This window comes from Taudactylus pleione, unplaced genomic scaffold (assembly GCF_031769625.1).
Source record: "Taudactylus pleione unplaced genomic scaffold, aTauple2 ptg000454l, whole genome shotgun sequence".
Classification (NCBI taxonomy): Eukaryota; Metazoa; Chordata; class Amphibia; order Anura; family Myobatrachidae; genus Taudactylus; species Taudactylus pleione.
Genome location: NW_028284856.1, coordinates 3,815,765 through 3,830,769, shown reverse-complemented (window position 1 = coordinate 3,830,769; position 15,005 = coordinate 3,815,765). Strand labels below are relative to the sequence as shown.

Here is a 15,005-nt window from a genome sequence, read left to right as displayed (position 1 = left end):
GCCGGGACAGCAATTGTGCTGCCCTGCAGCACACTGCTAAGGAATGAAAAGCCGTCCACGGGGCTCAGAAGATGAGTGCCCGCCCCACTCTAAATTGAGCACAGTGGGGAGAGGGGCCCGTGGAAACTTTTTTTTGCTATAAGGCCCCCGTAGGTCTATCAAAGCACTTGTGACTGTTGCTAAGGTATGAGAACATGGTCTTACCAGACGCAATTGGGTTTCTTCCTTTAAGTGCTTCCTGACCTCACCAAGTGTCTGTGCATCAGCTGTCCTCTCTTGCTTGTTTCCCTAGGCACATGATAAAATGAAAACATGCATTTAATGCCGGTCTTATTTTGTGCACTGTGTATTTCTTACAAATAAGAAACTATAAAACAAAATAATAAATGTTAATACAATGTAGTGTAGTTGACCATAAACCTAGACGGTATGTGGACTTTGTGCAGCAGCCCACCTTGGAGTAGAATGAACTGTCATCTTTCATCCTCTCCATCTCCTCCTGCATGGTAATGATTCGGTTGTTTGCCACAGCAAGCTGAAAATAGGGCAGGATATTCATTAGTTACCCAGATACCTTACTTACGGACAGAGAAACATTCAATATATAGTGCATGTGAAGTTAACAGATATAATAAAGAACAACATGCTAGAGAAGTGGGCAACCACACCATCATTCTGCAGGTGGTCCCAATAAATACTGCCAGTGATAGGCAGGTAAAATTCAATGTTTGTAAAAAGAATAACCGAAATGACGTGTGGCAATATTTATACAGGAGAGTTCAGACGGCTCATGCAAGGTATGGGTCACAATTAAAACATTACTACTACAGTGGCTGAGCAGGCACACCACAACAATGTACGGTTTGGAATTTACCTCCTCAGTTAACTTTGTATTAGATTTCTCTAATGCGTCCACCTTTGCCTGCAAGTTGTTGACAGTTGCACTGTAAGACAGAGGGAAACCTTACAATTATGGCCTTACCAATGTCTAAATAACGTGTACAATGATTCACAGCAATAAGTCTCCAAAATGTTAAATGTTACGCCCCAAACCAGTGTAAATATTATTAACTACTAGACTCCAGCGTAACGATTTCTCAATTCCACAGCAAAGCTTTACATTGCCTTCTATTTACAGATAGTGTCAGTTAAAATAATGTACAAATTACAATAGGAAACAGGCATTAAAAAGCAATAACCTTCTACATAGTGGAGGCAGCAATTGAGTTTGAAGGTAAAAGGAGTTTCCAAAAAGAGTGGAATGTTATTTTAGCAGAATGCATGTCCTCTGTATAATAGGAGACTCTCATGGATCTTAAGTGTCCCCAAGACAGCAGCTTTTACCACAAATACACCGTATGCGAAGTTTAGAAAGCTGCTGTCTGTTGGTTTCCATCATTTATTATTATTTATTTATTAACAGTTTCTTATATAGCGCAGCATATTCCGTTGCGCTTTACAATTGGAAACATTGATAGAACAAAACAGGGTAATAACAGACAGACATAGAGGTAAGAGGGCCCTGCTTGCAAGCTTACAATCTATAGGCAAGCTCATGGCAAGAAGCAGAAGCACTATCTGGAAATCACAACTGAACTATCAGTTGGCTGGTTATAACTGTTGGTAACCATTTGTGAGCTCTTTATATCCACACCAAATTTAATTTAGGGACATGAATTTGATTGATTTACAATTTTAATTCACACATCAATTTCCTGTTTTTTATAGGCACGGTTATCTTTAAGTATATAAATACTGACTATTCGCTGAATACTATTTAATATCTACGGTGTTTTACTGCAATTGTTTCAGGAATACTTTAGCTGTTAAAAAGGTAAACTAATACAGTGTAATGGTATAGAAGCCTGTTAGTGGCCTTAATCAAAGGGTTTGGGGTTCTTCAAATGTGTCAAATGGCTGTTATATGCATTTTTGTAAAACAGTGAAACTATAGAAAGCAAGTGTTTTTTGGCCAAAACAAATGCTGTTGTTAAATTAAGGGCAAACTAAAATGGGTGTAAATTATATTATATATATATATATATATATATATATATATACATACATACACAGAATCGGTATGAAACGGTTCGATTCCCGATGCAATGGCAGCCCGATAGATGAACAGATCCAAGCAGCGGCAGCCCGACAGCGCTGGAAATCCCGATCGCCCTCAGGTAAGTAATTGCTAACCTAACCCTCCTTAGGGGTGCCTAACCCTAACCTCCCCCCCAAGTGCCTAACCCTAATCCCCCCTGTAAGTGCCTAACCCCCCCCTTTCCCGCTGCCTAAACCTGAGTCCACCGGGGGGTGCCTAACCCTAAGTCCCCGTTGGGGGTGCCTAACCCTAACCCTCCCTCCCTCTAGCCTAACCCTAACCCTCCCAGGGGGGTGCCTAACCCTAAGCCCCCCCCCCCCGTGTGCGCTAAACCTAAAAAGTTTTCACCGGTGAAAGCTTTTCGTGGAAAAAGGGGTTATCGTGGCTAATAGGATACCCTCCATAGTCACCAATTTCTGGATTTGCACTTAATAATTGACAAATTTATCATTTCCAGTAAAGAATTATGTATATTACTCGAATCCATAGTCAAAATACTGAAGTAACTAAGTATGGTGATATGTTCCTCTGACATATTTTCTATCAAAATTACTACGAACTTATGAGCTAATGATAGGAAAATGCCATCACAGTATCTGGAGAATTTATAGGACAATGCCATCACAGTATCTGGAGAATGTATTATATATAACAAGGGATTCTTGTATTGTTCATGTTTTAGAATATAAACAGAAAATTATTAACACCACCACCCTTACTATCAGTGAACTGGAGACTTCAGCACTTAAAACACCAGGCAGGGAAGAGGAATGAGATAAACAGGGCTACAACAAAATATAGTAATGAGCAAGACTGGTCTCTGTATCCTTCAGTGATATTTTTCAAGGATGTGAGCAGTACTCCATTCACGGTGAGTTGTATAGGAATATCTTTATTTCAGCTATGACAGGGTTAAAATGTTCGATACAGATCCAAAAAATTTTTTCTCTCTTAAAATTAAGCATTTATTACATTGTAAGAGACACTTCCTCAAGGTAATGACAGTTTCTATTTTGTAACACTGCTCAACCTCTGCCACCACAGGAAACTATTAGTATCAGTGCAGTGCTAATGGGACAAATGGAGTGTATTTAAATTACTGATCTGCTTGGGGGCAAAACGGAAATTTCCTCTGTCAGTAGTACTGATTAGCCCTTCAATTATTCACGCTTAGCAGTCCATAAGCCTGAGATGTATAAATTACAAACAAACACATGAACTTCCACTGAATGCTTCTCATTATACAAATTGTACTATTGTTACGTTTTTTTTCCCCCATCAGAGTAACCATGTAATTATAATAACCCCTGAAATCAACCACATGCACATGGGCTAAATGTAACAGCTTTTTCGCTAGTAATCAGTAGAAAATTCATATGACAAACAAATAGCAATATATTTATAAATGAGTAAAAAAAAATGAAGACCTATTTACATATTTGCACACAAAAGTTAAGATTTGTCTCCTGAATTAATTATTCTTTGTTCCCAGAAAGTGAGGAGAGCAGAAGAGAATTTTACCTCTAATTTAAAAGGAACAAACACTGATTTTAACGCTCTTGCTTTGCAAGACACCTTTCTCTATTATAATCTGGAATCCCAGCGGGTGTAGGCGACAGCTAGAGAAGTGAATAATAGTCAAAGGCACATAATTCACTGTTGGTAGGAAAAAATCCATTATATCATTAATTCTGTTTTTAATTGAACAATTATAGCGTGCCATTCAGTCACCATATTCAGCAAGAATACAGGCATCTCTCCTATGTGTTATGCTTCTGGCCATGAAGTAATACTGTGTAGTAAAATCTATAGGTTACAACTCACTGAATAGTATGTATAGTGGTTTTTTCTATTAAAAAAAGGGAACAGTGCTCTCCTAAAATTACGAGTGAATACAAAATGTACATACTCACAACAAGCTTTCAGATGCTTATTTTATTAATTTCCTAAATCATTTCAGATTTAGTCCTGACTCCAAAACTAGTTATATAAATTAAAAATTATACAAAAAGGTGCATCTATCTCCTTCTCTCCGAATTGGTGAAACACTTTACAAATATACAAGTTAATAGAATTAACAGATTTGATCTATTTTCTTTTTAAAAAAGAGGCGTAAAATGATCCCTTATATGACCAAATTTATTTTTGCCCAGTTTAATTGTTAAATGTTCTTACCATACCTTAATTGTCTGTTGAGTTCTTCTACATAATTCTTCTGATCAAGTATGGCAGTTATCTGGCCATCTCTATACACAGAATGAAAATAGTCAGATAATATAAAAAAAATGCATAACAATAAATCTTAGCAATAGAAATAGGAAATATTTCAAAACATTTAAAATGTGTAAAGGTGCTGTCCACTTTGTCAGTCAGATATTTGCTTTCATTGTCCAAGTTGTGTTATGATAGTATAATATGACAATAAGGGCCTAAATAAGTTGCTATGGGTAACACCATTTTTGCAGTTACCTGTACAAGTTTTCATAAATAATGAACAATATCAGCCTTTGGCATTTTCATTCAAGCATAACAATACAGAAAAAAATATTTAATGTTAACTGGTGGGTCTCGTATATATGTAAAGATGGCTTAGACCTATATTCTTTTGTCCATTCTCTCTCACCTCCCCGAAAAACTTTATAATCCTCATTATGATACATTTAGTTGTCAGTGAATGTATATGTTAACACATACTTAAACGATCAGACTTTTCTTTAAAAATAATAATTTTGACTGGTGTTAAAATTAAAATTAGAAAAGGCAAATGAAAACTAAAACCAGCTGCTAGAAGTGCACCATTCAGCAAGATTAAGTGTAATACCACTGGACACATTGATATTTCTCTCTTCATGGATGTCAAGAAACAGGATATCAGTAGCACACTATGCTGTATAGAAATGTTAACACTTTATTGCACAGTGGATTTTCACTGTCATCCAGATGTAACCATGACATTTTATGGACTTGAATATCCTAAATTATGCCAGATGAGCAAATTCCTCTGTCATATCTTTAATTATACAACTTAAATAAGCGGTTGATGCAGCAACATAACCTGCCTTCCAATACTTGTTGTCTGATGCGTTTTCCTCCTACATACTACAGATTAAAAAAATCTGTATGTTTTTTAAATGATCTAATGAACAAAATATACTGGGTTTTGTATATATATATATATACATACATACATATATATAATATATATATATATATATATAATATATATATATATATATATATATATATATATATATATATATATAGTAGTTTGTTTGTTGGCGAATATCTTCCACAGCACTCAAAGTAAAGCTCCCAAATATCTTACATAGTTAATTAGTATAAAAAAAAGCAAGCTATTAGACAACATAGCGACTTGACAAATCTATAAAATTAATTGGTCTTTTTGTTTGTCTGTCTGTCTAGTTATGCATTCGGACACCACTGCACCGACTGGAATGAAACCAATGCGAGGTGGTTCAGTTGGATCCTGGCCAGGTTTTAGGGGGCTAGGGTCCCAGTCGGACCTCCCGTTGGTGTACGTTCGACACCCGGGGAGCCTGTTCTGGGCCTTCCATTGGATGGATTTGCATGAAAACTTCACAGATAGGTGCCAATTGGTCTTGGATGCCTAATGGAGTGGTTGGGATCCCAGTCGGCACTCACATCGGAGTGCGCCGAGCAGAACCCAGGGATCCTGTCCTGGGCCTTCCACTGGATGGATTAGGATGATATCACATAATAAAACTTAATAACTTGAAGATTTAAACCGGGCAACGCCGGGTACTTCAGCTAGTATATATCTATATCATAACGTCCCCGGTTTAGGGGGCTGTCTGTTTGTTCAGGCTAATCTCTTAAACCACTGGACGGATTTTGATGGGGCTTATACTACAGCATACATTGAGGAAGGTATAGGTGTATGAACCATTCATCTGTGACAAAAGGGAGCCGAGCAGTCACTATTTTAGTGAAGTCACAGAAAAAAAAAAACTTGCACCAAGTAGCTGTATAGGAGATGGCCAGGGTGCTGAAATAGCAAGAGAGCATCTGAAACTGATCCAATCAGAGATAGTAATGTGCCATGTTGCTTAGCAGCAGCCTAGAGAGGGGAGCGAGTCAGGGACTGAACAGGGTCATGTTTGAGGCAGACAGAGAATGACAGCACCTCCAATTAATCCATGAAGATGCCCTGATTCAGACACAGTAGCCGGGAAGAAGCAAAGCCATCAGTAATTTAATAAAAACAACCAACAATCGGAACACCATCAAATTATTTCCATTCAATGTTGGCAACATCGGACCGCCACCATCAAAAGTTAAAAACACACGCCCTTGGTGAACAGGAGGGACCTCCCATGGAAGTCAGCGCTGTTCTCAGACAGGGGCACCATGTCTAGGAAGCTCAACAGGAAGCCCAGCAAATACAGGGTACATTGTGCAAAGACTACATTGCTCATCGCTATGTTAGACAGCTGGGGAGAGGTGCACATGGAGGCTGCGTTAATATGCACGGATGCCCCAGCCCCTTTCAGATGGTGCTGATAATGCTTACGGTAGCTGCAATACAAATCTCTCATCTATGATTCTCCTGACCTTCCCAGCACATCCCAGTGGCCGGGCCCCAGGCAACTGCAGAGCAGCAGCAGTGGGAGTTGTGGTGACACTGGTGAGAAGGAGTGAAAAGCAGGGGGCTGTGGTGTTATGTGCTACATGGGGCTGTGATGAGATGAAATTGCATCCGTGTGAAAGCAGGACGTGTCGCTAGTATATGAATAATCTGCGGTGGCCCATAGATAGATAATGATAAATAGGTCACCGTAAATTATACAACTACAATTATAATAAATTTGATTTTTTTCATTTATCAGTATACTTGTATAATCAACTAACTTGTTAAACAATTAAAACATGGCCCATATGAAAGCAAGTGCTGGAGAGATGGGAGTAGTTACCAAGATGTGATATCACATGTCCTAAACATTTTATTTAGTATCTGAATTCAGAGACTCACTTCAACTCTATGCACCAGTAGCAAAAAATAGAATATAAAATCATTTGGGTATGTCTGTGTCTATTGTATGGGCTAAAGTAACTGCATCCTGAAAAAATGGATATTATACTTCACCAAGTAGTACTGTGGCCATTTACACAGATCTGAGATGACCTTTACAATCCATAATAATTTATACTAAGGGAAGAGTAATCACAGAGTGGGAAGTCAGATACTTTATGGTGCAGTGCTCTACATAGTCATGCCCCGCATAATGCAACTATGTCAATATAAGCAGTGAAAACTGATCACTGACCACAGACTGACTGAGATTTATCACAGAATATCAGCTTCATTATCTAAATGGTTGCATTGTACTTACCCTTCACTGCACTTGGTTATGGGGCCTTCTTTTAAGTACATTGAAAAATCAATCACTCCAACCTGAGAATTCAATAAAAAGAACAAGAAAAAAAAAATGACCTTACTAGTACATAATGGCAATAACAACGCATTAAAAATTAAACTTTTGCTAGACACTGAGAAATAATACTGCCTGAGAAAAGTATTACATGGTAAGCTATACAAACTACACTGTATCATATTGAGTAGACTTCATTGGTATTTCTGTTGCAATGCAGACTACTTCCCCTGTAACATTAGGATACCGTTTATACACACACCTGAGAATCTAAGTCTTCTCCTTTCATACAAAAATTAGCATCAATCACATTGAGCCCAACCAGAAGCCCAGAAATGATGGCACCTTCCTCTTCCATCATTAGTGCATTGGGCTCATAAAATTCACTACAATAAAAAAGAGAACAAATTATAGCATTACAATTTTCATTTTTACTTTAAAAGAGAACTGATCAATTCATTTAACTGCAAATTAAAATATACAGCTTATTATTCAAACCATACTTTGTGCTTGCCTTATATATAAATCCCATCTATTTTTATCCCGTTAATAATTTTAAATTATATACACATACCCCCATATACACAATGAGCAGTGCTAGTACAGTATGTATGTAAATCAGATCAGAGTGTGTTCAGTGTGACATAAGCAGCCCAGCTCAGCCTTCTGCTGTACATTAGAAAGCACTGTGAGTGACTATGGGGCACAGCTGCCTCTGTAGCACCATTGTTAGTCCAGACGGTACCATTAACCCTGTTGTAAATACTTAATTACTAATCAATGTGGGACCATTTGCTTTGCTGTGACTCATTTCAGTCATACCGCACTGTGCACCTGCATCCTTGTGCTATATACATGAGGGAAGAGCCTGTTAATTGAGTATAAACAGGCAGACAGGGAAAGCAGAATACTAATTTTTTATCATTTTCAAAGCATTCTTTCTAGAAAGAACATTTAGGTAGTTATCTTATACAGATACTGTGGGCAAATATATAGTAAACAGATATATTTATAATAATGCCTGTTTTTATAGCTTTTTCTTATTTTAGATCAATTACTGACATGCTGCCTACTTCCTGTTCAGCCAACCTGCACACACCAAAGTTATTCTTTGGCTAAAATCATCTTTGCAATTGAAAAATGTAATAGACGTGTTATTTTAATAAAAAAGCTTTGTAGTCAACATTTTGATCTTTACATGAAGGTCTAAAAGGTTCTCCACGTACAGAGTGCTTTTGACTGCCATTTAAGCAGATTTAAATCAGACAGGATGCTAATGGCAGTGTGTAGGAGACTAAAACATCTGAGCACCATGAGATTGGGATTTAAATCAAAATAAATTCTGTCAGATGATGACCTTTTTTTTGCAGATACCTGTTGGATTTGGCCATTCAGCTCAAGGGCTACACATAGAAAGCACACACGTGTTCATATACTCAAGTGTATGACAAATATCAAACCGCTCTGCGATTCTGCCAAGAGGCTCGAAAAGTTTGTGTATGGGCAGGACACCTTAACTCCAGGAACATCTAAAATTCAAATATAAAGAAATCAATTTGCCATGTCACCTCAGGAGATCTTTTCTATTGATAAGGGCTTTCATGTACTCGGAAAGTTTTTTCTGCATCAGAGCTAAACGCAGCCAGGCTCGGCCTCTGCCCACAGGTGTCCTGTCAATGAAAAATCAGTTAATGAAATCAAAGAAACAAAATTTCTATGACAGCAGAAACAATGGTCATTTTAATAGGAATCAACGCCCCCTGCAGTCAGGGCAGTGGCGTATTTATAATGGGGGGCCCCGCACCGCACACCCTGCACCCATAGTATTTTAAACTGACCTGTCCGTGGTCCCGCGTCGGGTGTCAGCGCTGCTCAGAACATCGGAAAATGGCTGCCGCGGCCATATTTCCAGTGTTCTGCGCATGCGCAGTAGACTCCGGGCACACTCTAGTGCCCAGAGTCTACTAATGCTCAGGTGGCTGGCCAGCCGCGTCAGTCGGCAGCCGTCCACCGGGGAGAGAGGAGGAGGCCCCGCACGGGGAGTGCACATGGGCCCCCTCCTCTCTTAAGACGCCCCTGAGTCAGGGATATGCTTTTAAAGCACTTTTGATGCATTGCACCATTCTGTTGTATAGGTAGCATGTGTTAATGCAAGAGGTTGTAAAACTTATGTCTTGGGGGTAAATTTACTAAGCTCCATGTTTGTCCGAATTTGCATTCACGTTAGTATTTTGGCATATTTACAAACATGGAAATTTACTATGGCAAAAACAGGTGTATTTTCAGAGGTAAACGCAGCCGAACAAATAGAAAAAAATACACCATCGTCTGAACATGGCAGTACTTTCCATAGACAGAAACACAACACAGGAATCTACCAAGAATTGCGATTATAATCACAGGTGTAATTGAAACAAACACGGTTAATAAATAGAAGTTTGAAATTTGATTTGTTATTTTGCATTGCAGGGACTCTACTGGAAAAGCGGACCAACCTGGGATAACCGTGGATTTCTACTGGACAAGGGAACTGATCACCGAGGACAATTTAAGCATGTATGTGTGTGTTTTGTGTGCAATAAACTTTCTACAGTGTATGTGTACTGTAAGTTTTTTACTATTATTTGTTCAGTAGGGGTACCGGTGCCGGCCACTAACTGGCACTTGTAGTTCCACAAGTGCCAAAGGGCAGGCACGCTGGCACCTGTAGTCCCACTGTATAAAACAATAGTAGCCATATATAATTTTCACTATTACTCATGCACCCACCAGCCAAGGGTGCAGGGCATAGCCCCGGGCTTGAGCCCAGGCCTGGGGTGCTCAAGAGAGGGGGAACCCCTTTATTAGGGAGGTCCCCACCTCCCCTGGTATCCCCAGCCTGGGCTGACTACTTTGGGATGTTAATGCTTTGGTCGGGGTGACCTGGTGAAAGAGTCCCCTGACTGTGGCATTACACTCCAGATAGTTTGAGTCCGGTGCCGGTTTTAAATTATGGGGACCCCCATGCCATTTTTTCCTAATTTTTTTTTTAAAACCAGGACTGGCCCACAGAGCCCAGTGCTGGTTCATAAAATAAGGGGGTATCCCCTACACATTCCCCTCCCCACCCGTATTTTTAGAACCAGGACTGGCTCATGGAGCCTGGGCTTGTTATGCTTTTGGAGGGTAGTCTTACGTCTTTTTTTTTTGTCTCTTCTTAACAATTAAACAAGCAGCATGCACATATCTCACTGATATGTGCAAACTGCTCATTCGGGAGTGTTGGGCTAGGGAAACACAGCCAGGAAACATGGGTAGGAACGATCAATATACACCATTGGAAAACACGATTCTGTCAAACACGGGAACGTAGTAAATTTCCGAATTGCTTTTAGAATAAAAAACCCTGTGTATGATCGTTCCTACCTGTGTTTAATCTCGGATAAAACACGGGACAAACCCGGAGCTTAGTAAATTTACCCCCTAGAGTGCAGAAAAGTTCAGAAAACCTGTAGTTATGCAAAATGCCACTTACCTGAGCCCAGGTAGGTCCTTCACACTAGCTGTGATCTCTGACGCTTCAGGTACAAGTTTCTCCACAAGTTCCAGTGGTCCCCAGAATGATTTATTCTGCCCTAGAAATGTCTTCTTACCTAACATACAATAACAGAGATGTTACCTCTATATTAACTACAGGAGGATGAACTAGATCTAGTCTATAGTCTCTAGCAAGTGACTGAGGAAGGTGGCGGTTGGAATTTTGAGCAGCTGTATAAAGTAATAGACTGTAAATACTATAAGCCATGCACGTGACTAAAAGCTATTGGCAGAGAAATTTAAAAATAGAGCAATCTGCTGTCTACACACATTACTATGCTACCAATGCTCTTGATATTACATGCCAAAGTGGAGATTGATTAATATCTCTCCATAACTGTCCAGTTTTCTAAACTATATATGGCAAACAAGATGGTAAGTACAGCATTGTGTTTTTTACAAATAAATATAACTCAACCACCAAGTGCTAGTTTTCCTACCTTTTAATCCATGTTTCAGGCAGTGTTCCATCACCACAAAGAACTGCTGCAAAGGGGCATAGTCCGAGTCCAGGGTCCGACCAAGATTCAGAGCAGACTCAATTAGGCCCTTTATACTCAACTTTGCCATATTCATGAGATTCATCCGTTCGTTGGCCATGAGATAATTGGGATCTAGAAAACAAATAAATTACACTTTTAAAACAGAAAAAAAAGTTACACGGATATAGCATAAATAGAGTTATCAAGTAGATTTGGTATTCAGAATGACTAGACTGAGTAAAAGGTGCACAATTCATAATAAGCTGTGCTAGATGCTGCTTTAGGCCATTGTTATATAATACACAATAAATTAGTAATTGTAGCAATAACATGTCCAAAACACAGTTTATTGTATGTAGCTGGTACAAAAATAATGAGGAATGCAAATTAATGTGAAGCCTGATTACTGTTCCATCCTTGTTTATACTACACTAAACCTGTGCGGGCCCCCTGATACTAGTTTAAGCATCTCCATGTATGGTGTATAATTTGCCAAGAACCAGATCATACTTTTATTGATACTTAGTGGTATATTTACTAAAGTGCAGAATTTTAGAAGTGGAGCTGTTTCCCATAGCAACCAATCAGATTCTAGCTATTACCTTCTAGAAGGGGCTAGATAAATGTTAAGTAGAATCTGATTGCTCGCTATGGGCAACATCTCCACTTCTAAAAACCCCACACTTTAGTAAATATACCCCTTACTTTTAACATTGATTAAACCAAGAAAATACCCATCGTCTTATAATTTATATATAAGCCACCATTGTGCAATTATAAGAGCATTAAACAGCAGCTAGCATCTTTAAAAGAAGCACTATATCACAAATGTTAGTTGAAACTACTATTTCAAGCAGCTTATACATTTTTGCTTCGATTCATTACTATTTTACTGACTTTAAAACTATGATAATGTGATGAGTCTAACAAAAGGTGACCTACCTAACAGCGCTGTAATCTCTAACCTATATGCAGTTCTGTTACGTAATATAGTACTAAATAATTAGGTTTTTCTATACAGTAATAGTTACAGCACCATATCCAGCTGATCCTCTAACCTGCAGTTACTGTGAGAATCCACTTTTAAGCTTACTTACCACCCATCTGTCTAAAAACCACCACAGGCTAAACTGTTACAGTATATTTTGTTGAATGGTTTTGCTTATATACATCTCATTACATAACCTAATAAAATTATTGCTGCAAACTTACTTTTCTTAGACATTGAGATACAACATCTTTTAAACTCATCTCGTGAAGGAAGTGAGCCTAGAATCAAAGTATATCAGGAGGCCCGTGATGGAGCTGGTGCCATGGGTGGCCCGGAATTGCAGCATGCATTATTACATTATTAGCACGATTAACAAAAGTATTTCAGTTTTAATTCCAGCAAATTATCCCAATATAAAAACAAAAGAAATGCAACATTAAAACGGACTATAGTATTAGCATAAAATTACTCCTTATTTTATGTAGTTTTCCAAAAATGCTTTGAGGTTACAAAAATTTTTGTTTATGTGGAAACTCATCAGAACTTCTCAAGTAGGAATAAGAAGAGATGCACATAAGCAAAACACAAATACACACACATATATATATATATATATATATATATATATATTTTTTTTAATAAGATAAGAAAAAGAAACATTACTATTCCTAGTAGTTTGCTGAGCAGAATTGATCTTGCATGTATAGAAGAATCTATTTACCTTTTGTAAGAATATCAGCCAGCTCAATCCTCACACAAGACGGCGGAGCACCAAAGCTGATGATCGACTGACTAAGATCAGATTTTGGCTTCATCAGAGAGAAGACAAAACTGAGTACCTGAGCAGACATTACAGAAAGTGTGTCCGCTTCAAGAGAGCCCTGGTAATGTTGTGATTACTTGCTGGGAATTTATACAGCTGATGAAGGGCCTTCCATTTCTCTCAGTCTGTGTTCATGGTAAATTATATTTCTGTTCCCTTAATTATACCATCACAGAGTATTCAGATAAATTGGACATTGTTTCCTTTAATACAGAAATGCCATAGTTCATGTAATAATTGCTGGCCAGCATTCCAGCAACACTGTTATTATAAGACTCAAATACTGCAATTAAGGCTAGATTAAAAGTAGTTTTTAATAAAAGGAAATCACTGGAACCAGACAAAACATATGTGAAGCAGCTTTTAAATCAATCATACAGAAGTAAATGTGTGCTGTTTAGCAGCGTCAAACACCATTGTTTTATGGGTCTTCACACAAAGATTCGGTAAATCAGTTGTAAGTTGGCCTAAGCAGTCTATAAGATTGAGAGCCTGATTCTGATGTAGTTGAGCTGTTTTTTTGCTACTGCGCATACGTAAAAATCCCTAAACACAAAAGGTGCTGTTGCCCGGTATCAGAAATGTCTTGGGAAAAGTGATGGGTGTTTCTGGCCGGTGACTGGGAGGTGGCTTATCACCAAACAGTGTTATGGGAGTGTCACAGATGTGTCAGTGAAAGCAGTGGCTTAACGTCATCCCAGGTGCCCGGAGGCAAGATAAATGTTGGTTCCCCCCCCCCCAAATTCAAATGTACCACCCCCCAGCACCTATGCCAGCTGCCGCCGTCCCCCTATGCAGTTCCTTTTATACAATGCCCCCCAGTAATGGTCCCCCAATGCAGTGCCTCCAGTAGTGGTCCCCCTATGCAGTGACCCCAGTAGTAAGGCCCCTGTAGTGCCCCCATATGATAGCCCCAGTAGTAATGCTGTTGTAGTGACCCCATATGATGCCCCCAGTAGTAATGCCCCCTGTAGTGACCCCATATGATGCCCCCAGTAGTAAGGCCCCAGTAATGCCCCCTGTAGTTCCCCCAGTAGTAAGCCCCCAAGTAATAAGCCCCCTGTAAGTTCCCCCTGTAGTAAGCCCCCTGTAAGTTCCCCCTGTAGTAAGCCCCCACAGTAATAAGTTCCCCCTGTAGTAAGCCCCCACAGTAATAAGCCCCCCCTGTAGTAAGCCCCCCCTGTAGTAAGCCCCCAGTAGTGTCCCCTGTAATCAGCCCCCTGTAGTGTCCCCTGTAATAAGCCCCCTACAGTGCCTCCAGTAGTAAGCCCCCTACAGTGCCTCCAGTAGTAAGCCCCCTACAGTGCCTCCAGTAGTAAGCCCCCTACAGTGCCTCCAGTAGTAAGCCCCCTACAGTGCCTCCAGTAGTAAGCCCCCTACAGTGCCTCCAGTAGTAAGCCCCCTACAGTGCCCCCAGTAGTAAGCCCCCTACAGTGCCTCCAGTAGTAAGCCCCCTACAGTGCCCCCAGTAGTAAGCCCCCAGTAGCGCGCGCGCGCACACAAACAAATTAAAAATATGTACCTTAAACCCCATTCCAGTGCCTGTTGCCGTCCGTTCCCAGCTCTGAACTATGGGAGTGACGTCATGACGTCACTACCATAGTGCACTGCGGGACCCGGAAGC

General features: G+C 39.6%; 1 protein-coding gene across 8 annotated transcripts in view; it reads right to left on the bottom strand.

Annotated features, from left to right (window-relative positions):
* RUFY3 (RUN and FYVE domain containing 3) overlaps window positions 1-15,005 on the bottom strand; it is a 109,964-nt gene that overhangs the window by 41,016 nt on the left and 53,943 nt on the right. For all 8 annotated transcript variants that reach the window (XM_088448346.1, XM_088448338.1, XM_088448341.1 and 5 more), the window contains 9 exons: window positions 11,526-11,699; window positions 11,024-11,141; window positions 9,078-9,179; window positions 7,772-7,895; window positions 7,471-7,532; window positions 4,279-4,344; window positions 875-944; window positions 455-535; window positions 205-288 (listed from right to left, as the gene is read on the bottom strand). In XM_088448346.1, the coding sequence (XP_088304472.1) occupies window positions 205-288; window positions 455-535; window positions 875-944; window positions 4,279-4,344; window positions 7,471-7,532; window positions 7,772-7,895; window positions 9,078-9,179; window positions 11,024-11,141; window positions 11,526-11,699 (881 nt within the window). The remainder of the gene's footprint in view (window positions 1-204; window positions 289-454; window positions 536-874; window positions 945-4,278; window positions 4,345-7,470; window positions 7,533-7,771; window positions 7,896-9,077; window positions 9,180-11,023; window positions 11,142-11,525; window positions 11,700-15,005) is intronic.